The following is a 24184-nucleotide window of genomic DNA, read 5'->3' on the forward strand; positions in this document are numbered from 1 at the left end:
CGTTGACAGCTATGCTCAGAAACCCAGTCAAGGGGGTCCCCCCAAAATAAAGGCATCTGCAGAGATTGTTAGCCGCTTTGAGACTCCTTGTTGTTGTTTAGTCGTTCAGTCGTGTCCGACTCTTCGTGACCCCATGGACCGGAGCACGCCAGGCACTCCTGTCTTCCACTGCCACCCGCAGTTTGGTCAGATTCATGTTTGTGGCTTCGAGAACACTGTCTAACCATCTCGTCCTCTGTCGTCCCCTTCTCCTTGTGCCCTCCATCTTTCCCAACATCAGGGTCTTTCCCAGGGAGTCTTCTCTTCTCATGAGGTGGCCAAAGTATTGGAGCCTCAACTTCATGATCTGTCCTTCCAGTGAGCACTCAGGGCTGATTTCCTTAAGAATGGATGTGTTTGATCTTCTTGCAGTCCATGGGACTCTCAAGAGTCTCCTCCAGCACCATAATTCAAAAGCGTCAATTCTTCGGCGATCAGCCTTCTTTATGGTCCAGCTCTCACTTCCATACATGACTACTGGGAAAACCATAGCTTTTACTATACGGACCTTTGATGGCAAGGTGATGTCTCTACTTTTTAATTTCCCTTAAAAAGGGGGAAACGTTGACAGCTATGCTCAGAAACCCAGTCAAGGGGGTCCCCCCAAAATAAAGGCATCTGCAGAGATTGTTAGCCGCTTTGAGACTCCTTAGGGTAGTGATAAAGCGGGATATCAAGTCCAAACTCTTCTCCTTGGCTCTTGGCGCAGAGAGGGAGAGAGGCGACAGCTTGGTGCGTTTGGCTTGCCAAGGGTTAAAAACAAGTGAGCTGGATTCCTAGAGAGGACGGGGAAATAAAGGGGGGGCGAAGTCCTCCAGAGCAAAAGCACCTCCCTCTGAATTCCCTTCCTGCAAAGGGAGCTGGCGGTGGCTTTTGTGTCTGAAGTGCCGTAGGGATCTGGTGAGTCTTCTCCGCTTTCTTCCATAGCATGCATTGGGGAGAAAGGGGGTGTCCCAGGGCTGCAGGCGGAGCATGCATGGGGGGGGGTGTTCAGCTAATGCTTGGGTGGCTGCCCCCCCCAAATCAGGGAGAAGAAGCTCCCCCCTCCCTCTCTGCATGCCAGGGAGGGGGCGAGATTGCAATAGGTCTTGCACCTCTAGTCTCCCTTTGCCACTTTGGGGAGGGGGTGGAATGCAAAGAAACCACATTTGGGAATAAGTGGCATCGGTAACAAGAGGTCGTAGCCGGGAGGAAACGTTTGGGCATAGAATACACGTGTTTTTTTAAAAAAATGAATACAAGACCTATAGAAATTAAAAGAAATAATGGCCCTTGGGAAATTGAGGAAAGAAAGCGCTTTCCCCCTGCTGCGGTGCGTAGTCAGAACTGTGGAACTCGCGGCTGCAGGAGACGGGCAGCAACCGTGCTTCTGACCGGCAGTTGCTGGGTGGAGAAAATAATATTACCCTCCAACATTTCTCCCGTGAAAATAGGGATACCCTATTCCTGTTTTCTTTTATTTTAACCCCACCAATTCCCAGGGTTCCCTGGCAAGAAGGATTGATTGTTAAACCACTCTAGGGATGGCAGCCGTGTAACTGGGATGTATGTGTGGGTCAGGGTGGGTGTCTCCTAGCAACCCACTGCATCCTTAAACTATGGGTCCCAGGATCCTTTGGAGGACGCCATGACTCTTTAAAATATATAGTGCAGGCGAGGCCTGTATATTTGTTTTCTTGAGGTCCCCCCCCCCATGCTGTAAAGTGTGTGTGGTTAGTTATGCAAAAGCCTCAAAGGGGGGGGGAGCTCCCCCACCCCACTTTCTTGAGGCTCTATGTGTGTATTATGGAGGCATTTTCCCCCACGTTTGAGGCTTTATGTTATTGTTGTTGAGGTTGTTATTATTGCCATGGGCTTAAGGCAGGGGGGGGGCAACTGCCCCTCCTGATCAATTAAATAAATAAAAACACTTAACTAAAAGTAGAACGCTTTTGACCGATTTTTCTGAACACTTGGGGTCAACAGAAAGTAATTTAAAACAACTGTTGTCAAGACATTTCATTCTGATTCTGCTAGGCAGAGCCAGACAGAGGATGATGTCAGCATATATGGCTGGGGGGTGTAACATTATTGTTATTATTGTTATTATTATTATTATTACTGGTATTATTGTTGTTGTTGTAATTATTATTATTATTATTATTATTATTATTATTACTATTAAACCATCCTTCACCCTAAGTTCCATGGGCAAGTTACAACATGAAAACACAACTTATTATTTATTGAATTTATATACCACCCTATACCCAGGGGTCTCAGGGTGGTTCACAGAATAAAATCAAGATATAAAACCGCAAAATAAAAACAAAAACAACCCAATTCCCTCCCCCTCAGAAAACACATTTTAAAATGGCATAGGATGTAAATCAGATCAACCAATGGCACCTAAAGGTGTAAAATGAAGACACCAGGCGAACTTCCCTGGGGAGAGCATTCCACAGACGGGGAGCCACTGCAGAGAAGGCCCTGTTCTCATGTCACCACCCTCTGAACCTCTTGAGGAGAAGACACACAAAGAAGGGCCTCAGAAGTTTATCTTGGGGTGCGGGTAGGTTCATATGGAAAGAGTCCTTGAGGTATTATTATTATTATTATTATTATTATTATTATTATGCCATCCATCTGACTGGGTTGCCCCAGCCACACTCGGGAGCTTCCAGTTTAAAACAACTTACAGTCACAGAGTCTGAGCTGGTACAGTCTAGCCCTGGTTCCTGCTTGCTCAGGGAACATTTTCCTTCTCCTGACAGTGTATCAATTTTACATCAGAATTATGTATTTGCTTTGTAGGGTTTGGTAGCACCTCAAATTAGGACAGACAGAACTTGGCATAAGACAAAGGGACTCCTTCAGATCCTTTGGCGGCTTCCTGAGAGCCCATATGGATGAACAAGACTCAGCTGGCCCTGAAGCAGGAAGGGGCAATGCCATCCAAACTGGGAACAGTGGGGGATTCTGGGAAAGCTCTGTGCAGAAGATCCTAGGTGAGGAGGACACCCCCAGCTCAAATGCCCAGAGCCAGCAGTTCAGGCAATTCTGCTACCAGGAGGCCGAGGGACCCCGAGACGTTTGCAGCCGACTCTACCACCTTTACCGCCAGTGGCTGAAGCCAGAAAGGCATACGAAAGCTCAGATGCTGGACCTGGTGATCTTGGAGCAGTTCTTGGCTATCCTTCCACCAGAGATGGAGAGCTGGCTGAGGGAATGTGGAGCGGAGACCAGTTCCCAGGCAGTGGCCCTGGCCGAAGGTTTCCTCCTGAGTCAGGCTGAGCAGCAGGTGAGAGGGACTTTCCTCCGGATAATCCCAAGGGGCTCAGAACATGAGGGAGAATCTCCCAAAATTCTCTACTAATTGCCCATCCCTTTTTTGAAAAGCATCCTGATACCCTTAAAGTTTTTGCCTCTGCCGGTGTTTTTCTAATCCTTCTCCCCATTCTTTGTTTTGAAACCTTGTTGCTCCTACAGAAAAAGGATCTGTTTGCAGAAATGGGCACTGGCTACTCTGAGGTGAAGAGGACTCAGTTGGAAACCAGAGAAAGGCCACCGGGTAAGGATGAATTATTTTTTTCTCTCTCCATTTGGTCACATCCTGTTGATTTTGAAGCTAATTTGTGAGTCCTTTTCATAGCTGTCAACTTTTCCCTTTTCTTGCGAGGAATCCTATTCGAAATAAGGGGATTTCCCTTTAAAAAAGGGAAACGTTGACAGCTATGGTCTTTTACACTTGGGTCCAAAAGCCCAAGGGAAGAGAGATGTATTTTTACACAACTGGGTGTAAACATGCACATGCACTCAGCAGGTGAGACTGTTTCGAAGGCCCACCTGTAGTTAGAGATGCACTGCTTAACCTCTGAGAGAACGGCTTCCCAAATTACCTTTGTCTCTTGCAGGTGACAGAATGATGCCAGCAAGACCTCCTCATCCATCATTTCATGGTAGCCGAGGGGAAGCAGCGGCTGTGGGACCAGATCAGGTAAGAGGAAGGAGCATTGTGGGGAAAGAGGCTGAAGAGAGGGGCAGTTGTGTGCCTCTGGGCTGGAACGAATTTCTCTCCTCCTCTTTGCTTCTGTCAAAGCTGCCCTTAACAAAAGCTGGAAAAGCTATTCAATAAGGTTTATGTGCTTAGAATCATAGAGTTGGAATAGACCACAAGGGCCATCAAGTCCAACCCCCTGCCAAGCAGGAAACACCATCAGAGCACTCCTGACATATGGTTGTCAAGCCTCTGCTTAAAGACCTCCAAAGAAGGAGACTCCACCACACTCCTTGGCAGCAAATTCCACTGTCGAACAGCTCTTACTGTCAGGAAGTTCTTCCTAATGTTTAGGTGGAATCTTCTTTCTTGTAGTTTGGATCCATTGCTCCATGTCCGCTTCTCTGGAGCCGCAGAAAACAACCTTTCTCCCTCCTCTATATGACATCCTTTTATATATTTGAACATGGCTATCATATCACCCCTTAACCTCCTCTTCTCCAGGCTAAACATGCCCATCTCCCTTAGCCGTTCCTCATAAGGCATCGTTTCCAGGCCTTTGACCATTTTGGTTGCCCTCCTCTGGACACGTTCCAGTTTGTCAGTGTCCTTCTTGAACTGTGGTGCCCAGAACTGGACACAGTACTCCAGGTGAGGTCTGACCAGAGCAGAATACAGTGGCACTATTACTTCCCTTGATCTAGATACTATACTCCTATTGATGCAGCCCAGAATTGCATTGGCTTTTTTAGCTGCCGCGTCACACTGTTGGCTCATGTCAAGTTTGTGGTCAACCAAGACTCCTAGATCCTAACAGCCGCCTTACCTTAAACTAGCCTTCTGAATATCATTAGCATCATTTATCGGTACTTGGAGTTTTATTTATATATTAATTGTTTGATGCTAAAATAGGCTTCTAAGTAGTTTGCAAACCACAGCAAACAGCATCCAGGATTCACCTAACCACCCCATCAGTTGCACCATAGGACTTTCACCATTTCCTTCTGCCCCCCCCTTATGCCCCTTGAAGTTGGCTTTCGGGCATCCCCCCCCACCAAAAAAAAACGGCATTTGGAGAGAGTGGAGAGGGGATCCTTCCATCTTGCAAACTTGAATGCCCACGCAGACAGAATGATTTGGAGAGCAGAATGTTGAGTTCCACCCATTTATACAACGATTAATGCCCACCATTAAAATGCACAACAACAAAATCTCATTAAAACATTAAAATAAGCATGCATAATTAAAATGTGCAGCAAAACAATTCCAATAATAATAATAATAATAATAAATTTTATTTATATCCCGCCCTCCCCAGCCAAAGCCGGGCTCAGGGCGGCTAACAACAATAAAACAGTACAAAAGTACAGCACAAACAACACTCTAAAATCATTCATTATAAAATTAATTAATTCAAGCCACTGGCAACCATTGGGCCAGAGCTCCGCGAAGATTGCCGAGGGAGGGAGTCAGGCTGTGCCCTGGCCAAAGGCCTGGTGGAAACTATATATAATTTGTAGTTTTAATAATATTTTCTGTTTTGCAATTTAAAATACTCATTTTTACATCCTTAAGCACGTAAATGTAAATGGTATTTCCATGCACTGCTCTGGTTTCACCAGAAGCGGCTTAGTCATGCTGGCCACATGACCCAGAAAAATTGTCTGCGGACAAACATCGGCTCCCTCGGCCAGTAAAGCAAGATGAGCACCGCAACTCCAGAGTCGTTTGTCACTGGACTTAACTATCAGTGGTCCTTTACCTTTAAGATATCAATGACTTCCCTTGTAGTCTTTCCATGGTTCATATCACATATCATAAATCCCTGCATATTTTACAAAAACTATACCATTCGGTATTCCAGTATTGCATCCATCAAAGCTTATTTACACTGTTGAATTTATCTTAATGCTGCCGGCGTTTTCAGCTGTAAACAATTATTTCCCATATATTCAATAAACGTTTTCCAATCTTCTCCAAACGTATGTTCTTCTTGTCTTATTCTGTATGTTAAGTCTGCAAGCTGCGCATATTCTGTCAACAACAAACAATTAACAGGTGGAAAACAACAGAGCAATGTGTAAATAATATTTATGCTGTCTAAGAGGAGGACATTTTTCTTTTTCTTTAGGGTCCAGTTTGCTTTGAAGAGGTAGCAGTTTATTTCACGGACGAGGAGTGGGCTCTGCTGGATGCTGACCAGAGAGCTCTGCATAACGAAGTCATGGAGGATAACTGTGGGATCATGGCTTTTCTGAGTAAGGCTCCCTGTTGGGTGATAATCTCTTTTTTGAAATTCAGTACCAATCTGTGATGATCCTCCAATATTTCGATGTAGCTCAACTGCACATCTCGGGTTCTTACACCCCAACAGATAACCTTGAATGGACAGTATCTGTTGTTTTGACTGTGAATAATCTTTCTCCACTTTTGCCATTTTGAACAATGATCAGGCTGGTCTGAAGTGCCCAGGCCTTTTTAAATGTAAGCTTCAGAGTTGTTAGGGAAGCTGGAAGTAGATTCTGTCAGGTTGGTTGTTTTTTATTTTTGCTTCTGTCAGTTTTTGGTTGGCCAAAGAGCCTACTGACATCAGAGATGGACTGGATTCCGTGACTGGGCCAAACAAAATCCATCCCATAAAAGAGCCAGGTTTCTCGAATCTCATGTTCCCATAAATATGTTGCGAATCAACAAAGGCAGTGAACCCTGTAGTAAGACCACACATCGAACTCCCTACTATTCTTCTATCACAAATGTTAATTAGCATTGTTCAATAATTTGGGGGCCTATTTCTTCCTGAGGCTCTGATCCATTTCTCCCTTTATTTACAGGTGGTGATAAACCGGAAATTAAGAACAAAGTAGACGACAACAAAATCCCTTATGAACGTTTGGAGTGTAGAGATGGCTTCAGCCAGAGGTTCCATTCCACTTCCCATCAAAGAAATCCCACTGGGAAGAAATTATATCAATGCTCAGAATGTGGAAAGAGCTTTAGTCAGAGCTCAAATCTCACTTCCCATCAAAGAATCCATACTGGAGAGAAACCCTATCAGTGCTTGGAATGTGGGAAAAGCTTCAGTCGGAACTCGCACCTCACGTCCCATCAAAGAATCCACACCAAGGAGAAGCCATTTTACTGCTTGGAATGTGGAAAGAGCTTCACTCGAAACTCGAATCTCACTTTACATGAAAGGATTCACAGAGGGGAGGAACCGTTTAAATGCCTGGAATGTGGGAATAGCTTCAATTCCAAGAGAAGTCTCACGTCCCATCAAAGAGTTCATAGCGGGAAGAAACCGTATCAGTGCTTAGAATGTGAAAAGAGCTTCACCTGGAAGGAAAGTCTCACGTCCCATCAAAGAATTCACACAGGGGAGAAACCCTATCAGTGCTTGGAATGCGGGAAGAGCTTTAATACAAGCACAAACTTCCGTCGACATCAGAGAATTCATAGTGGGGAGAAGCCATATCAATGCTTGGAATGTGGGAAATGCTTTAATACAAGCACAAACTTCCATAGTCATCAAAGTATTCACCGTGGGGAGAAACCATTTCAGTGTCAAGAGTGCGGGAAAAGGTTCAGTCGGAAGGAAAGTCTCACTTCCCACCAAAGAATCCATACTGGCGAGAAGCCGTATCAGTGCATGGAATGCGGAAAAAGCTTCAGCCAGAGCTCCAATCTCACTTCCCATCAAAGAACTCACAGTGGGGAGAAACCATATCAATGGCTGTATACAAATTTATTTTTAGGAGATTTTATTTAGTACACGGGTGAGGATTGCAATAGGATCTCATCATTCGCCAATGGAGCGAAAAAGTTGCTCCTGTTTCTCAAAACCATGAACTGCATTTTCAGTGCGCAGTATTACTTCATTTCTAATAATAATAATTATAATATTTTATTTATAGCCCGCCCTCCCCAGCCGAAGCCAGACTCAGAACAGCTAACAACAGCTCTGTGAGGTACATGTCATTTTTTTTTGAAATGATATTTATTAAAAGTTTTATAATTACAGAAAAAAGAAGGGGAAAAAACAGTATATATATAAAAAAGAATAAATAAATAAAAATACATCAAGAATAAAAGCGAAAAAGAAGACAATACCTCCACACAACAAGAAATAAAACAAAAACATTTAAAAACACATCCATTTTTCATATCTTTATCTTTCAATGACTTATTTCCTCGACCTCCTCCCACCTCCCTTTTTTGTATTCCAGTTAATAATTAAGTCAGCAAATCCTTTCCATCTTTCACTGCTTACTATCGTTTAATTATCTTAATCTATTTTAACCTTATCTTCCCATCAAAATCTTAAAATTTATCTATACTTAAATCTAAAAGACCTTAAATCTTAAATCCTTAAATCCTAAAATCTTAAATCTGTGAGGTACATGTCATTGGCCAAGGGGTTGAATACCTCCTTCATGTCTGGAGAGAGGATAAAGAGAGATTCGGCAACACTGATGAGGTAGCCATCAACGCAGGGGTTTTCTTTGGCCCAGCAATGCATCTACTTCAAGAGCCTCCAAGTTGCGAATTTGTGGTGCTCCTGATCGCCACCATCATCTCAGCATGTCTAGGATGGTGGTGGCATCAGATTGTGGCTCCTCCTCATGTCTGCTGAACACACAGGACATCTGCCAGAAAAGCCACAAGTTTGAGGTTTTCCTCTGGACTCCCATTAGGAAGAAAGAGTCCTCTGTTCATCATACCTCAGGGGTGGTTGGGTGCAACAGCAAGCAACATTTATTTCCTTCAGCAGCCACAGTTATCATCTGCACCTGTATGATACATGGAAGAAGGCTTAGATTGAACCAAGATTCTGAATAGCATGGCTCAGCCCAGTGCCAGCGTCTTACACCTTATTCCATGCCACATGGACAGAGCACCAGATCTTCGCCAGTGAGGGATTTTTGTCACTGTCTCACATATTTTCCTTGAGCAGCTGACACTGTTCTACTTCCTCCCTGGTGTTAACTGAGATTCAGTCAGTTATAACAGTCGGCATATTTTTGAAAACATGCTGAATGGCCATGTCTTCAGTCAAGGCCTTGCGACCCTCTTCACCTGAGGCCTTGCACCCCACAGATTGTCGAGTCTCACATGAGCAAGAAGGCTTCTTCTTCTTCCTCAAGATGTGTAACCTGCCTCCCAATCTGTCACCTTTCGGACCTTTCCCCTCAGCTATTATTGAATGCAAATGTAACATAAAATGTACATTGATCCACGCGTGTGATCCACGCGACGGTCACCTCCAGACTGGATTATTGTAACTCGCTCTACGTGGGACTGCCCTTGAGACTGACCCAGAAACTCCAGCGGGTGCAGAATGCCGCAGCAAGACTCCTTACGGGGTCTTCGCTGCGAGATCACATTCACCCGGTGCTATACCAGCTGCACTGGCTCCCGGTGGAGTACAGGATCAGGTTTAAGGTGCTGGTTTTAACCTTTAAAGCCCTTTACGGCCTAGGACCCTCGTACCTACGGGACCGCCTCTCCTGGTATGCCCCACAGAGAAACCTATGGTCTGCAAATAAAAACATCCTGAAGGTCCCAGGCCTCAGAGAGGTTAGGCTGGCCTCAACTAGAGCCAGGGCTTTCTCGGCTGTGGCTCCAATCTGGTGGAACACTCTGTCACAAGAGACCAGGGCCCTGCAGGACTTGACATCTTTCCACAGGGCCTGCAAGACAGAGCTGTTCCACCAGGCCTTTGGCCAGGGCACAGCCTGACTCCCTCCCTCGGCAATCTTCGCAGAGCTCTGGCCCAATGGTTGCCAGTGGCTTGAATTAATTAATTTTATAATGAATGATTTTAGAGTGTTTTTTGTACTGTTTTATTGTTGTTAGCCGCCCTGAGCCCGGCTTCGACTGGGGAGGGCGGGATATAAATAAAAATTATTATTATTATTATTATTATTTTATTGTTATTATTATTATTATTATTCAGTCAAGGCCTTGCAACCCTCTTCACCTGAGGCCTTGCACCCCACAGATTGTCGCGTCTCACATGAGCAAGAAGGCTTCTTCTTCTTCCTCAAAATGTGTTACCTGCCTACCAATCTGTCACCTTTCGGACCTTTCCCCTCAGCTATTATTGAATGCATATGTAACATAAAATGTACATTGATGTTGTAAATATGTTGTTTACAAATAGTGTTACGGTATACTGGGGTGTGATGCCCTCATGCGCCCCCCCCCCCCCCCCAGGATCCTGAGTAGAGAATGAGGTCTCCAGAGATTCTTGATGATCCCTGTTCGCAGAGCGAGTTGGAGTTCTTGTGATAGGATCACTTCGTAGCTGAAATTCCACTCTGCCTATTGATGTCAGGCAGGCAGTTTCACTGTACTCTTTTCAGCGCCAGCTTAACGTATGCTTGTTCAGGCAAAGCTTTCCAGATGCATGGATGTTGATGTGTTTCAATCTTATATTGTTAATGTTCACATTTTCACGGTTTTAACTTTGCTGTTTAATTTAAATGTTTTTGAATGTTTTCAACGTTTTTTCATTGATAGCTTTGACACTTCTGGTAAACCGCCTAAGAGGTTTTGTTACCATCCGGTGGCATATAAAGTTTTGTTAAATATAAATAAATAAAAACCACCCACTCCAATGGGTGTATAGGGGAAGGGCTTAGAAACCTGTTTTGTTTTGTTTTTCTGAACACTTGCAACAGAGACTTCTTTTGCAGCCAAAGTGTGAAAAAAATAAATACCGCTTTCTTTGGCTCTGTGTGCCTGTTGCCTGCTGTAAGCATAGCAGCTCAATGCAGCCTGTTATTTGGATCACAGCTGGATTTGGGAGTTGGCAGAAGCATTGAAGCATGCTGGAATTGCCCTCTCGCTTTGGCCCTTACTATGGTTTTTGAGATTACCCGTAATTTAAAGAACAGACTTCCTGTCTCCCAAGATGAAATGAAGCAAGACTTGATAGCAATTAGCAGTACAGTGGTACCTTGGTTCTCAAACTTAATCCGTTCTGGAAGTCCGTTCCAAAACCAAGGGGCACTTTCCCATAGAAAGTAATGCAAAATGGATTAATCCATTCCAGACGGTTAAAAACAACCCCTAAAACAGCAATTTAACATGAATTTTACTATCTAACAAGACCACTGATCCATAAAATGAAAGCAAGAAACAATGTACTGCAGTCACACAATCAATCAGCAGCTGAACTGGGTTCCACACAGTCACACACAAAAAAGAGCCGCAAAAACAAAAATGCAACATAGAAAGCAAGAACAGACAGACCTCAGCGTGTAACACTCAAATCGGAAGTGTTGCACTCAAATCGGAAGCGTTGCACTCAAATTGTCAGGGTGACATTCCAAACAGAAGTGTGGCACTCAAAATGGAGCACATTCAAGTTCCCAAAAAAGTTTGCAAACCGGAACACTCACTTCTGGGTTTGCAGTGTTTGGGTTCCAAGTTATTTGAGTACCAAGGTACCACTGTACAGAGATTGACCAAGTGACGGCCCCTTATCCAAAAACTTAACTTGCCCTCATTTTCTGTAATTATTTCTGTTTTGCTTAATACCTAGCGTTCGTTGGGAGTGTTGGGCTGATGGGAACCTAGCTGCAGAGGTTTACTGCCCACTGTTACCATGGATTTGAATGATATTGTTTATACATGCTTTAGCCCCACTATCCATGAGACTAAAAGCAGTCCTGTGACAACTTAAAACAGTAAGAAATTGATTCAAGCAGAAACTCTTGTGGGCTACAACCCCCTTCATAGAATCATAGAGTTGGAAGAGACCACAAGAGCCATCGAGTCCAACCCCCTGCCAAGCAGGAAACACCATCAGAGCACTCCTGACATATGGTTGTCAAGCCTCTGCTTAAAGACCTCCAAAGAAGGAGACTCCACCACACTCCTTGGCAGCAAATTCCACTGTCAAACAGCTCTTACTGTCAGGAAGTTCTTCCTAATGTTTAGGTGGAATCTTTTTCTTGTAGTTTGGATCCATTGCTCCGTGTCCGCTTCTCTGGAGCAGCAGAAAACAACCTTTCTCCCTCCTCCATATGACATCCTTTTATATATTTGAACATGGCTATCATATCACCCCTTCACCTCCTCTTCTCCAGGCTAAAGATGCCCAGCTCCCTTAGCCGTTCAGATGCATGAAATGCTCTCCTCAGTTATGTGTATCCCCATGCTCTGAGGGGTTGTAAAAGGTGAGATAAGGGGATGAAATACCAGAAGGTATTTCATACCTTTACATAATGGTGATAATTATGTTCCTGACAGAGTCTATTCGTGCATACACAACGCAGTTGTCGATAATGGATATCCCCGCTTCAGAATGTCAGGTTTAACTTGTCCCATTGCTGATGGTGAGCATATTCCTCAAAACCATCACATGAAATAAAAATAACATATCCTAGATCTTCATGAAGCAATAATTCAAAAGGTGTGGTAACGTGGCTGGTGTTGTCTTCTTCCAATTAGGAGCCTTCTAATTAGGGACGCAGGTGGCGCTGTGGGTTAAACCACAGAGCCTAGGGCTTGCTGATCAGAAGGTCGGTGGTTCGAATCCCCGTGACGGGGTGAGCTCCCGTTGCTCGGTCCCTGCTCCTGCCAACCTAGCAGCTCAAAAGCACGTCAAAGTGCAAGTAGATAAATAGGTACCACTCCGGCGGGAAGGTAAACAGCGTTTCCGTGTCCTGCTCAGGTTCGCCAGAAGCAGCTTAGTCATGCTGGACACATGACCTGTACGCTGGCTCCCTCGGCCAATAAAGTGAGATGAGTGCCGCAACCCGAGAGTCAGCCACAACTGGACCTAATGGTCAGGGGTCCCTTTACCATTATTCATTGTATTGAATTATAGATTTCAACAGAAGTAGCTCATAAAGTTCAACAAAACAAGTAGAAGACCCAGTGGATCAGTTTATTCTCTAATCAGTTTATTCCTTTCACAGAGGAATATTAGCCTTGTTTCGCCGTTCTAGGCTTCATCAGTAGTACAAACTACTATGCTATAAGATCCACTGTCCTGTGATATCATATATGAGTTTGTACTACTGGTGAAGCCTAGGATGGCAAAACAAGGCTAATATTCCAGAAATCCTTGTCTGAGACTCTGTGAAAGGATTCTGTGCAACAGCAACAACCTTTCATGTGGATTCTTGGACTCTATGAACCAACAGGTGGAGACACTTTCACATATATGGACCTTTGTTTAGTCGTTCAGTCGTGTCCGACTCTTCATGACCCCATGGACCAGAGCACGCCAGGCACTCCTGTCTTCCACTGCCTCCCGCAGTTTGGTCAGACTCATGTTTGTGTCTTTGTCCATGGAGTTTTCTTGGCAGGGATACTGGAGTGGCTTGCCGGTTCCTGCTCCAGGTGGATCACATTTGGTCAAAACTCTCCACTATGACCTGTTCATCTTGGGTGCCCTGCTCGGCATAGTTCATAGCTTCTCTGAGTTCTTCAAGCCCCTTCGCCACGGCAAGGCAGTGATCCATGAAGGGGTATATGGACCTTATGCATAAACTAATTAGAGAATGAACTGATCCACTGGGTCTTCTACTTGTTTCATTGAACTTTATGAGCTACTTCTGTTGAAATCTACAATTCAATACAGTGGTACCTTGGGTTAAGTACTTAATTCATTCCAGAGGTCCGTTCTTAACCTGAAACTGTTCTTAACCTGAAGCACCACTTTAGCTAATGGGGCCTTCTGCTGCCGCCGCACGATTTCTGTTCTCATCCTGAAGCAAAGTTCTTAACCCGAGGTAATATTTCTGGGTTAGCAGAGACTGTAACCTGAAGCGTATGTAACCCGAGGTACCACTGTACAATGAATAGTACTGTACTGTATATATTATTTTTTCAAACGTACAGCCTTGTGAACTACAGTTCCCAGCACCCTTCGCAAACTATAATTCCCAGGGGCTGAAATGCGCTGGGCATTGCAAGAAGGGGGAGGTGGTTGGATCTGCTGCTTGGATCTGATTAAGCGGAGGCGCCCAGGAATGGAACCCGGGGACCACCTGCACGCCCAACAGGCGCCCTGTGACCAGCGATGTGGCTTCCTAGAGGGGACAGGAAGTGGCTGGGCGGAGGCAGGGCGGAAGCGCTCTGGCAAAACATCCGGCCTCCGAAGCCTCTTCCTTCCTGGCTTCCCTCTCGGGCTGGAGAAAGTGGCCTTTGTCTCTCCTGGACGCCCCACCCTCACTCGCCCTTTCGGCACCCGGTGAGCCCCCTCTCTGTGACGCGCTGTTTTGGGAAGTGGGGTCCTCGGGGGGGTGTTTTTGGGTGCTGAGGGGGTCAGGGGGGGACACACCCCGAGTCCCCGGATCAGGTGGTGGAAATTCTCTCCCTCCCTCCCTGTCTCTGCAAAGCCAGGCCTGTTTATAGATAAATGTAGGTAGATGGATGGATAGATAGATAGATAGATAGATAGAGTTTCTAGGTTGCCAGATGCACAAATTGGCGCAGTGCTTCTGCCCATCAAAGGAGGTCATAGGGGGTGGAAGTTCTGTCCCTCCCTCCCTGTCTCTGCAAAGCCCGGCCTGTTTATAGATAAATGTAGGTAGATGGATGGATAGATAGATAGAGTTTCTAGGTTGCCAGATGCACAAATTGAAGCAGTGCTTCTGCCCATCAAAGGAGGTCATAGGGGGTGGAAGTTCTGTCCCTCCCTCCCTGTCTCTGCAAAGCCAGGCCTGTTTATAGATAAAGGTAGGTAGATGGATAGATATATAGATAGATAGAGTTTCTAGGTTGCCAGATGCACAAATTGACGCAGTGCTTCTGCCCATCAAAGGAGGTCATAGGGGGTGGAAATTCTCTCCCTCCCTCCCTGTCTCTGCAAAGCCAGGCCTGTTTATAGATAAAGGTAGGTAGATGGATAGATAGATCGATAGATGTGGGCATTAAGTTACTAGGTTGCCAGATGCGCAAATTGACGCAGTGCTTCTGGCCATCAAAGGAGGTCATAGAATCACGGACTTGTAGAGTTGGAAGGGACCCAAAAGACAATCTTTCAGGGTTAAGCCTTATCTCAGGCTACACATACTGTGCCCTCCTCACATTGCCCTGAGCTGTTTAAATCCTGCTCCCCCAAACCATTGCTCCAGAATGAAAGGCAGAAGGGGGGGGGGGAACCACCCACACAAAGCAAGTTTCTCCCCGCCCTCCTCTGTCTTTGGATGGCTTTGTTCCGCTCTTCTTGTTCTCCTTTTGCAGCAGAAGGAAAGACACAACCTGTTTTGCCAGCCTTGAGAAGTGGCATCAAAAAATCCCCACAGGTCTGGGCAGTTTCACATTTTGAACTCGCCTTATTCTGTTTGCTCACGGACTGCCTTGCTCCAGTCACGGGACAAGATAAACCTACCTCATATGGTGGGTGTGAAACTGGAGAAAATACAGTAAAATGGCTGCAGAAGGGCTTTTGCTTCCTTTAAGCAGAGTGATGCATCTTTGAACGGCATAGAGCCTTGTTTTTCTGACTGCCACTCACAAATTTGTACAGCTCTGACCAATCTTAATGTGATCTGGTTACCGCAATCCTGTGCCCACTTTCACTCTCATGTAAGACGCATTCTGAGTAGACATGCATGCCATTCTGTTGCAATGTACGAAAGCCCCACATGAAGCACTCAAGAGTCAATCTGTATTTTCAGTGAGGCTTTATTTCAGTTGCAGTTTTGTATCATTATAAAGCAGTCTTCTTACAGCATACACAGGTGGGACTACATATAGGTAAGATGCCAGAGAGGGGATGTCAGCCATACTTTTTTATACTAGGTGGCTGTAGACCAATTAGGCAATGCCCCCGTGTCACATGATGCTGAGTCAGCATTTCCACTTAGCACTGAGTGTTAACTCCTTGATGCCCACAACACATTCTGCTGTAAGTTAACTATACACTGAATTCTTAATGAACATTTGGACAGCCTCTTTGTAGCTTGTTTTTGTTTTGTTTTTTGCATTTGCCATTTTTGGGGAGGGGAAGAGATTCTTTAGCACCCACCCACAAACACTCCATAGAGGTATTTGAAGAAAATAACCTAATTCCTAATCTAAGATGTACAGGAAAGCTGCATTCTGGTTGCTAGGATGAAATGTGCATTAAATCAGAGGACAAAATGGCAGCTTTTTAGGGCCCCAGGGATGCCCAACACTTGCCTGGCATCCAAACAACTCACCTGTCAATCACAGCTCCAACTTCAATTTTTTAAAAACAAAACAAAACATGGTAAGGTAGTGAGCTCCTCTGGTGTCTCAGACTGAAACTGCCTCTGCAATGCGCTCTACATGGGGCTACCTTTGAAGGTGACCCCGAAACTACAACTAATCCAGAATGTGGCGGCTAGACTGGTGACTGGGAGCAGACGCCGAGACCATATAACACCGGTCTTGAAAGACCTACATTGGCTCCAATACGTTTCCGAGCACAATTCAAAGTGTTGGTGCTGACCTTTAAAGCCCTAAACGGCCTCAGCCCAGTATACCTGAAGGAGCGTCTCCACCTCCATCGTTCTGCCAGGACACTGAGGTCCAGCTCTGAGGCCCTTCTGGCAATTCCCTCACTGCAAGAAGCTAAGCTACAGGGAACCAGGCAGAGGGCCTTCTCGGTAGTGGTGCCCACCCTGTGGAACGCCTTGCCATCAGATGTCAAAGAGATAAACAACTACCTGACATTTAGAAGACATCTGAAGGCAGCCCTGTTCAGGGAAGTTTTTAATGTGTGACATTTTAATGTATTTTTAATCTTTGTTGGAAGCCGCCCAGAGTGGCTGGGAAAGCCAGCCAGATGGGCGGGGTACAAATAACAAATTACTATTACTATTACCCACACTTTGAGAACTGCCTACTTAGAAGGTGGGCTGCGTATTTTACTTGAAAATTTTTCTTCCAGAAGGGCTATTGCATCACTATAATACATCCCAGGTTTCTAAAGATACTTCAACAGGGAGTATTTTTCCTCTCCTTACAGCATAGCAATCCCATAACAAAAAAATGTCTTGGTTAATTAGGACAGGCAGAAAATGGCAGAAGAGCAAAGGAGTTCCTTTCGACTTCCTGGAGGCTTCCTTGGAGCGCAGAAGAAAAAGGAAGACTCTGCTGGCCCTGAAGCAGGAAGAGGCTACGATGCCATCAAGACGGAGAGCCGTGGGAGATTCTGGGAAAAGTCAGTGCAGAAAGTCCCGAGTGAGAAAATCACTCTCGGCTCAAATGTGCAGAGCCAGCAGTTCAGGCAGTTCTGCTACCAGGAGGCCAAAGGACCCCGAGAGGTTTGTAGCCAACTCCACCATCTTTGCTGTCAGTGGCTGAAGCCAGATCGACACACAAAGAAGGAGATCCTAGACCTGGTGATTCTGGAGCAGTTCCTGGCTGTCCTTCCACCGGAGATGGAGAGCTGGGTGAGAGGCTGTGGAGCAGACACTTGTTCCCAGGCTGTGGCCCTGGCTGAAGGTTTCCTCCTGAGCCAGGCAGACAACAAGCAGGAAGCGGCACAGGTGAGTGTTCCATCTAGATAGTCCCCAGGGGTTCAGAACATGAGGGAGGGTGAAGTATCCAAGGAAAGATCTCCAGATCCCATTAGGACATGGGTAGGCAAATGAAGGCCCAGGGGCCGGATCCGGCCCAATCGCCTTCTAAATCCGGCCTGCGGACGGTCCAGGAATCAGTGTGTTTTTACATGAGTAGAATGTGTCCTTTTATTTAAAATGCATCCCTGGGTTATTTGTGAGGCATAGGAATCTGTTCATTCCCTCCCCCCCAAACAAATAAAGTCCAGCCCCCCCAGTGGCGTAGCGTGGGGGGTGCAGGGGGGGCCAGCCGCACCGGGCGCAACATCGGGGGGGGCGCTCGCACTCGCAGCTCTCTGCCCCTACCTGGCTCACTCACTCTCTCTCACTGCAGTGCTGGCTGTGCGAATCCGATCTGAGCCGCCGGGTCGCCGCCCACTGTGGGGGGGAGGATGCCAGGCGTGCGGTGCGGAGAGAGAGCGGGGGACTATCTGGGGGAGGGACAGTGCAGCGGGGGGGGGCGCAAATTACTTGCCTTGCCCCGGGTGCTGACAACCCACGCTACGCCACTGGGCCCCCCACAAGGTCTGATGGACAGTGGACCAGCCCCCTGCTGAAAAAGTTTGCTGACCCCTGCATTAGGATTTTGCTCCTGTCATTCCTTCACCCCATTCCTTGTTTTGATTCTTCATTACTGTTTCAGAGACGGAATCGGTTTGCAGAAAGGAGCACGGTTTTCCCTAAGACGGTTCCATTTGGTACCAAACAGAGTCCACTTGGTAAGGATGAATGGGATGTATATCAGTTTGGTCTCCCTCTGTTGAATGCAAAATAAACCTAGGAGCTGCTTTAATATTTGGAACAAAAGACACCTCTGTAGCCTTTTCCACTTCTTAAACATGCATTTATTTCCAATACATGGGGACCAGCACTTTTTGAGTTGAGAGCAAAAGCCCAAAGGAGTAGAAATGTGTTTTCACACAACTGAAATACTAACACATATAAACACATTTCTTTATAAACACTAAAAAATAAAACTTTTTCCACGGCCTGTGTGTAATTAGGCATGCATTCGTTAATCTATGAGACCATCAAGTGCTACTGGCTTCCCACTAACTTTGTCTCTCACAGTTGACAGGATGATGCCGGCAAGACCTCCTCAGCCATCTCTTCTTCACAGTGGAAGGGAAGCAGCTTCTGTGGCACGGGATCAGGTATGGGGAGCAAATCAGTATGGGGGAGAGTTGGGGAAAACCAAGATGCCTCTGTCCCTCCTCCTTACCTCCCTAGACCTGAATTAATTGTTTTTTCTTAGTAGTATTGCTTATGAATTTAAACAACGCTTAATGCTAACATAGGCTTCTAAACATTTGACAACGTAGGAAAAGTGGTTACAGAAAGAATAAGCCAACAGTGTGACGCGGCAGCTAAAAAAGCCAATGCAATTCTGGGCTGCATCAATAGGAGTATAGCATCTAGATCAAGGGAAGTAATAGTGCCACTGTATTCTGCTCTGGTCAGACCTCACCTGGAGTACTGTGTCCAGGTCTGGGCACCACAGTTCAAGAAGGACACTGACAAACTGGAACGTGTCCAGAGGAGGGCAACCAAAATGGTCAAAGGCCTGGAAACGATGCCTTATGAGGAACGGCTAAGGGAGCTGGGCATGTTTAGCCTGGAGAAGAGGAGGTTAAGGGGTGATATGATAGCCATGTTCAAATATATCAAAGGATGTCACATAGAGGAGGGAGAAAGGTTGTTTTCTGCTGCTCCAGAGAAGCGGACACGGAGCAATGGATCCAAACTACAAGAAAGAAGATTCCACCTAAACATTAGGAAGAACTTCCTGACAGTAAGAGCTGTTTGACAGTGGAATTTGCTGCCAAGGAGTGTGGTGGAGTCTCCTTCTTTGGAGGTCTTTAAGCAGAGGCTTGACAACCATATGTCAGGAGTGCTCTGATGGTGTTTCCTGCTTTGCAGGGGGTTGGACTCGATGGCCCTTGTGGTCTCTTCCAACTCTATGATTCTATGATTCTATAAGCTCGAAACAGCCATTGAAAAAAACACGCGATGAAGCGTTTCCCTTAAAACACCCATACACTTTCTCTGAGGTGGAAACATTTCTTTTAGAGTCCAGCAACCTTTGAGGATGTGGCTATACATTTCACGGATGAGGAGTGGCTGTTGCTGGATCCTGACCAGAGAGCTCTGCATACGGAAGTCATGGAAGAGACCTGTGGCATCATGGTCTCTCTCGGTAAGTCTCTCTGTTGGGTTACAAGAACTGTTTTGAAAATCAGGTGTGTGATGAACCAATGGTATTGTGACGGAATTCAACTGCGCCCCCTACAGTGGCGCTGCGGTCTAAACCACGGAGCCTCTTGGGCCTGCCGATCGGAAGGTTGGTGGTTCGAATCCCCGCAACGGGGTGAGCTCCCATTACTTTGTCCCAGCTCCTGCCAACCTAGCAGTTTGAAAGCATGCCTGTGCAAGTAGATAAATAGGTACCGCTGCGGTGGGAAGGTAAACAGTGTTTCCGTGCGCTCTGGTTTCCGTCACTGTGTTCTGTTGCACCAGAAGTGGTTTAGTCATGCTGTCCGCATGACCTGGAAAGCTGTCTGTGGACAAACGCCGGCTCCCTCGGCCTGAAAGTGGAGATGAGCGCCACAACCCCATAGTCACCTTTGCCTGGACTTAACCATCCAGGGGTCCTTTACTTTTATTCTAATGCCCCTGCAGTTAACCTGGAATGGAAAATGATCAACCGTTTTGTTTCTGAATATGATTCTAATAGTAGTAGTAGTAATAATAATAATAATAATAATAGTAATAATAATATATTACTTGTACCCCACCCATCTGACTGGGTTTTCCCAGCCACTCTGGGCAGCTTCCAACATAATATAAAGCAGGCATGTACCACAGGTCAATTGCGATTGACCAGTCAATCACAGGGGCATTCCAGGTAGTCCTTATCAATCTCCTAAAAAAAGCTCAACATGACAGCAGGTTTTTTCATACTGGGAGTAGTTAGCAGTCTCTCTGTAGTTGGACATGCCTGATACAAAGACAACATGATACATCAGATATTGAAAATCTCCTGATTCAGGGCTGCTTTCAGTTGTCTACGAAAGGTTATATAATTGATTGCATGTTTATTTATTTTTGTTAAAATAATACAGAAAAAACAAAACAACAAAAAAAGAAAAAAAGATTGAAATCAATCCAAAAACATTGTAAACAAATATTACATACTTATCATATAATACTTCCCTCCACACATATAATTGTTTATCTCCCCTGGGCACGTGCCTCTACCAAGAAGGCCCTCTGCCTGGTTCCCTGTAACCCATGGCTCAATTTCAGCTGTCTATAGCAGCGGTTCTCAAAGGGTTTGGCACACCAGCCTTGTGTTGCAGAAGAGGATGGCAAGTGTAGTGGGAAGATTAAAAGACAATCGAAGAAATAAATTAAACATTTCAGTGTAGCATATAGTAAAGTATGGTATCTGGATAGATATCTTATCAAAATATCTTTTCTGACAGATATGAAAGATCAAAAAAGAGAAAGCCTTCTTTGTGTTGATGAGGATACAAGTCTTTGCTTGCCTCAAAGTAGACCTAATATAAAAGCAAGCTCACGCCTCTCATTGAGTTTGCATACACACTTAAGGTACCTACGCAAGAGGCTAGCTTATAATTAAATTTTGTAAATGATGCCTGTTCTTATGTAACTGCATTGTTTTATACTTTCGGGATGTCCCGCGATCATATTATAAAGTAGTTGTGTTCTATTTTATAAACCAATCACTGATAGGGGGCGTTTCTTTTGTTTTTCCAATGCATTTCTTGTCAATAAAAAAATTGGTTTGGCATGAGCAAATTTTTATTCTGAAAGTGTGGCCCAGAGAAGAAGTTTGAGAACCAGTGGTCTGTAGCATGGCACCTATTCCTTAATGCCAGTTAAGGGGCATTTAATTCTGTAGAAAGCTCTGCATCGCATCAAAGTCCTTTCAGTTCTTTATCACAACTGTTTTTTGACATGGCTCAATAATCTGGGGCCCAACTTCATCCAGTGATTCTAATCAGTTTCTGTTCTCCTTGCAGAAGGTGAAAAATTGGAAACCAAGAATAAGAGAGCCCACAACAATAGTCACGGAGTGGGGGAGTTGAATATATATTTGGAGAAAGAAGAGACCTTCAGTCAGAGCTCTAAACAAGAAACTGACAGCGAGGAGAAACCATATCAGTGCTTAGAATGTGGGAGGAAGTTTAGCAGGAAGTCAAGTCTCACTAAGCACAAAAGAATTCACACAGGCGAGAAACCATATATATGCTTGGAATGTGGAAAGAGCTTTCGCCAAATCGCCCATCTCACTTCCCACCAAAGAGTTCATACAGAAAATAAACCATATCAGTGCTTGGACTGTGGAAAGAGCTTCAACCAGAAGTCAAGTCTCACTGCCCATCGAAGAATTCATACAGGGGAGAAACCGTATCAGTGCCTGGAATGTGGGAAGGACTTTAGTCAGATCGCTCATCTCACTTCCCACCAAAGAATTCATACGGGGAAGAAACCATATCAGTGCATGGAATGTGGGAAGTGTTTCAGTCAAAGCTCCCATCTCACTTCACATCAGAGAGTTCACACCTTGGAGAACCCATATCAGTGCTTGGACTGTGGGAAGAGCTTCAGCCAAAAGGCAAGTCTCACTGCTCATCAAAGAATTCATACAGGGGAGAAACCGTATCAGTGCTTGGAATGTGGGAAGCGCTTCATTCAGAGGGTCCACCTGACTTCACATCAAAGAATTCATACAGGTGAGAAACCATATCAGTGTTTAAATTGTGGAAAGAGCTTTAATTTAAGGGCAAACTTATATAATCATCAAAGAGTTCATACAGGGGAAAAACCATATCAGTGCTTGGAATGTGGAAAGTGCTTCAGTCGGAAGGATAATCTCACTTCCCATCAGATAATTCATACGGGGGAGAAACCATATCAGTGCTTGGAGTGTGGGAAGAGCTTCAGCTTAAAGCAGAATCTCACTTCCCATCAAAGACTTCATAACGGAGAGAAACCATATCAGTGCTTGGAGTGTGGGAAGAGCTTCAGTCGGAGACACCGTCTCACTTCCCATCAAAGAATTCATTCCGGAGAGAAGCCGTATCAGTGCTTGGAATGTGGGCAGAGCTTCCGTTGGAAAGAAACTTTCATTTCCCATCAAAGAATTCATGATGGAATAGCATTATAAAAACAGCGACAGCTGGCAGTCCCTGGACCTGACAAGGCTGTGCCACAAGGCTGTGCATCTGAACCCACAAGTTTGTCCAGCTTTCATGTAAGATATTCAGAATATTTAAGACCTGGGATAGCTCAGTTGGTAGAGCACAAGACTCTTAATCTCAGAGTTGTGTGTTAGTGCTCCATGTTGGGCGAAAGATTCCTACGTTGCATGGCATTGGACTAGATGACGCTTGTGGTCCCTTCCAACTTTATAGATCTGTGAGCGTCTTTACTGGAGTTAAACATGCATCCATTATGAATACCTGTTTCTGTCCTTAACCTTATGCCCCATAAAAACATTGCACACAACAGAGAAATAAAAAAATGATGGTTTTATTAAATGAAATAAAAATGACACAGAATACTGGAGGGGTGCTGTTTTCGTTTGCTATTACGGTATTATGTCTCATGCTGTTGTTGTTTTAGTATTGTAAACTGCCCTGTGATCTCCGGATGAAAGGCCGTATAAAAATGAAATAATATGGGGGTGGTTTTCAAAGAGTGGTTGCAATATAAGTGGGTAGCAAATCGCGCAGCATACACACCACGATCTTGAGAGTAAAAATGATACCTTGCTATTCCAAAAGCCTAGAAAGCGAGTGTGTTAATTTGCCACAGTGCCCACACTTGAAATAATGCGAGAAAGGAAGGGGATGCACATATCTAGCCCAAAGTATGCAGAACCTAAGTCAGGGAACAGAGTTCTGTGGCTTTGGCTTGGGAGTTCTGCTCTCCCTGTCAGTAACCTCCACCAGCAAGGCTACAGCATCTCTTAAAGTCCTCCTTTTGGTCTGTTTCCAGCAAGGCATATAGAAGGAGCTTTGAGCTACCGAACCGTTGGCAATCTGGGATTTAAGTACTATTCTGAGCCAATGATTTAAGTACAATTTTGAGCCAAGGAATCCTTAAAGCAAAGAGGAGGGGGAGGGTGCCCGGGATGAGTGATGGTTATAACACCTTTATTTCTGTGTACTATTCTTTATTTCCTACAAGTTCCTGTCTGTTTACTATTCTGTTCACTTTGCTAAGTTTTAAGTTGAAAGTACATGACCCTGGTGAGAAATGACTGGTTATTATATAATATAGAATATATATTCTATACGTTATAATGAACCACCAACAATGAGAAGGTATCTCTACCTTAAGTCTTCCCAGTCCCTTACGCCCTCCTAGATAGGATGAATAAAACAAATGAAAACTATAGTGTGGTACTGATTCACACACAGTGATCAAGTCTTGTCCTGGTTCTTCTCTGACGCTCCCAGTTGAGTTTTTGAAAGCTTTCTCGACTAAATCACTAGCACTCCAACATGGGTTCACAGGTTACAAACAGCTGGTTCATGACAACACATAGCTGGATGTCAATAAGATGTTGATCCAACACTTGACATGC

The 24184-nt window shown here is 45.1% G+C and overlaps 2 protein-coding genes across 3 annotated transcripts; both read left to right on the forward strand.

Annotated features, from left to right (window-relative positions):
* Positions 1-852: 852 nt before the first annotated feature.
* LOC310670460 (uncharacterized protein) lies at positions 853-9233 on the forward strand. Of its 2 annotated transcripts, none has more exons than XM_083425854.1 (7): positions 853-920; positions 2833-3319; positions 3508-3589; positions 3933-4015; positions 6147-6273; positions 6847-7980; positions 8409-9233. In XM_083425854.1, the coding sequence occupies exons 2-6, from the start codon at positions 2924-2926 to the stop codon at positions 7779-7781; spliced, it is 1623 nt and encodes a 540-aa protein (XP_083281980.1). In that variant the 5' UTR covers positions 853-920; positions 2833-2923; the 3' UTR covers positions 7782-7980; positions 8409-9233. The 2 variants fall into 2 exon arrangements, with proteins under 2 accessions (XP_083281980.1, XP_083281981.1); XM_083425855.1 differs by having other exon boundaries at positions 895-938.
* Positions 9234-14132: 4899 nt separating this feature from the next.
* LOC310670330 (uncharacterized protein) lies at positions 14133-23162 on the forward strand. The gene is made up of 7 exons (XM_083425518.1): positions 14133-14222; positions 15504-15562; positions 17011-17493; positions 18209-18284; positions 18637-18719; positions 19636-19762; positions 21612-23162. The coding sequence occupies exons 3-7, from the start codon at positions 17023-17025 to the stop codon at positions 22757-22759; spliced, it is 1905 nt and encodes a 634-aa protein (XP_083281644.1). The 5' UTR covers positions 14133-14222; positions 15504-15562; positions 17011-17022; the 3' UTR covers positions 22760-23162.
* The last annotated feature ends 1022 nt before the right edge of the window (positions 23163-24184 follow it).

Source organism: Podarcis tiliguerta (genome assembly GCF_965153285.1).
Source record: "Podarcis tiliguerta genome assembly, chromosome: 2".
NCBI lineage: Eukaryota > Metazoa > Chordata > Lepidosauria > Squamata > Lacertidae > Podarcis > Podarcis tiliguerta.

Bases quoted from the DNA above. Each gene is read 5' to 3' on its own strand.
- LOC310670330 (XM_083425518.1), top strand. From the start codon at position 17,023: ATGGCAGAAGAGCAAAGGAGTTCCTTTCGACTTCCTGGAGGCTTCCTT. The intron at 17,494-18,208 runs GTGAGTGTTCCA...TTACTGTTTCAG, and splicing joins ACAAGCAGGAAGCGGCACAG to AGACGGAATCGGTTTGCAGA. The intron at 18,720-19,635 runs GTATGGGGAGCA...CATTTCTTTTAG, and splicing joins CTTCTGTGGCACGGGATCAG to AGTCCAGCAACCTTTGAGGA.
- LOC310670460 (XM_083425854.1), top strand. From the start codon at position 2,924: ATGGATGAACAAGACTCAGCTGGCCCTGAAGCAGGAAGGGGCAATGCC. The intron at 4,016-6,146 runs GTAAGAGGAAGG...CTTTTTCTTTAG, and splicing joins CGGCTGTGGGACCAGATCAG to GGTCCAGTTTGCTTTGAAGA. The intron at 6,274-6,846 runs GTAAGGCTCCCT...CTTTATTTACAG, and splicing joins TGGGATCATGGCTTTTCTGA to GTGGTGATAAACCGGAAATT.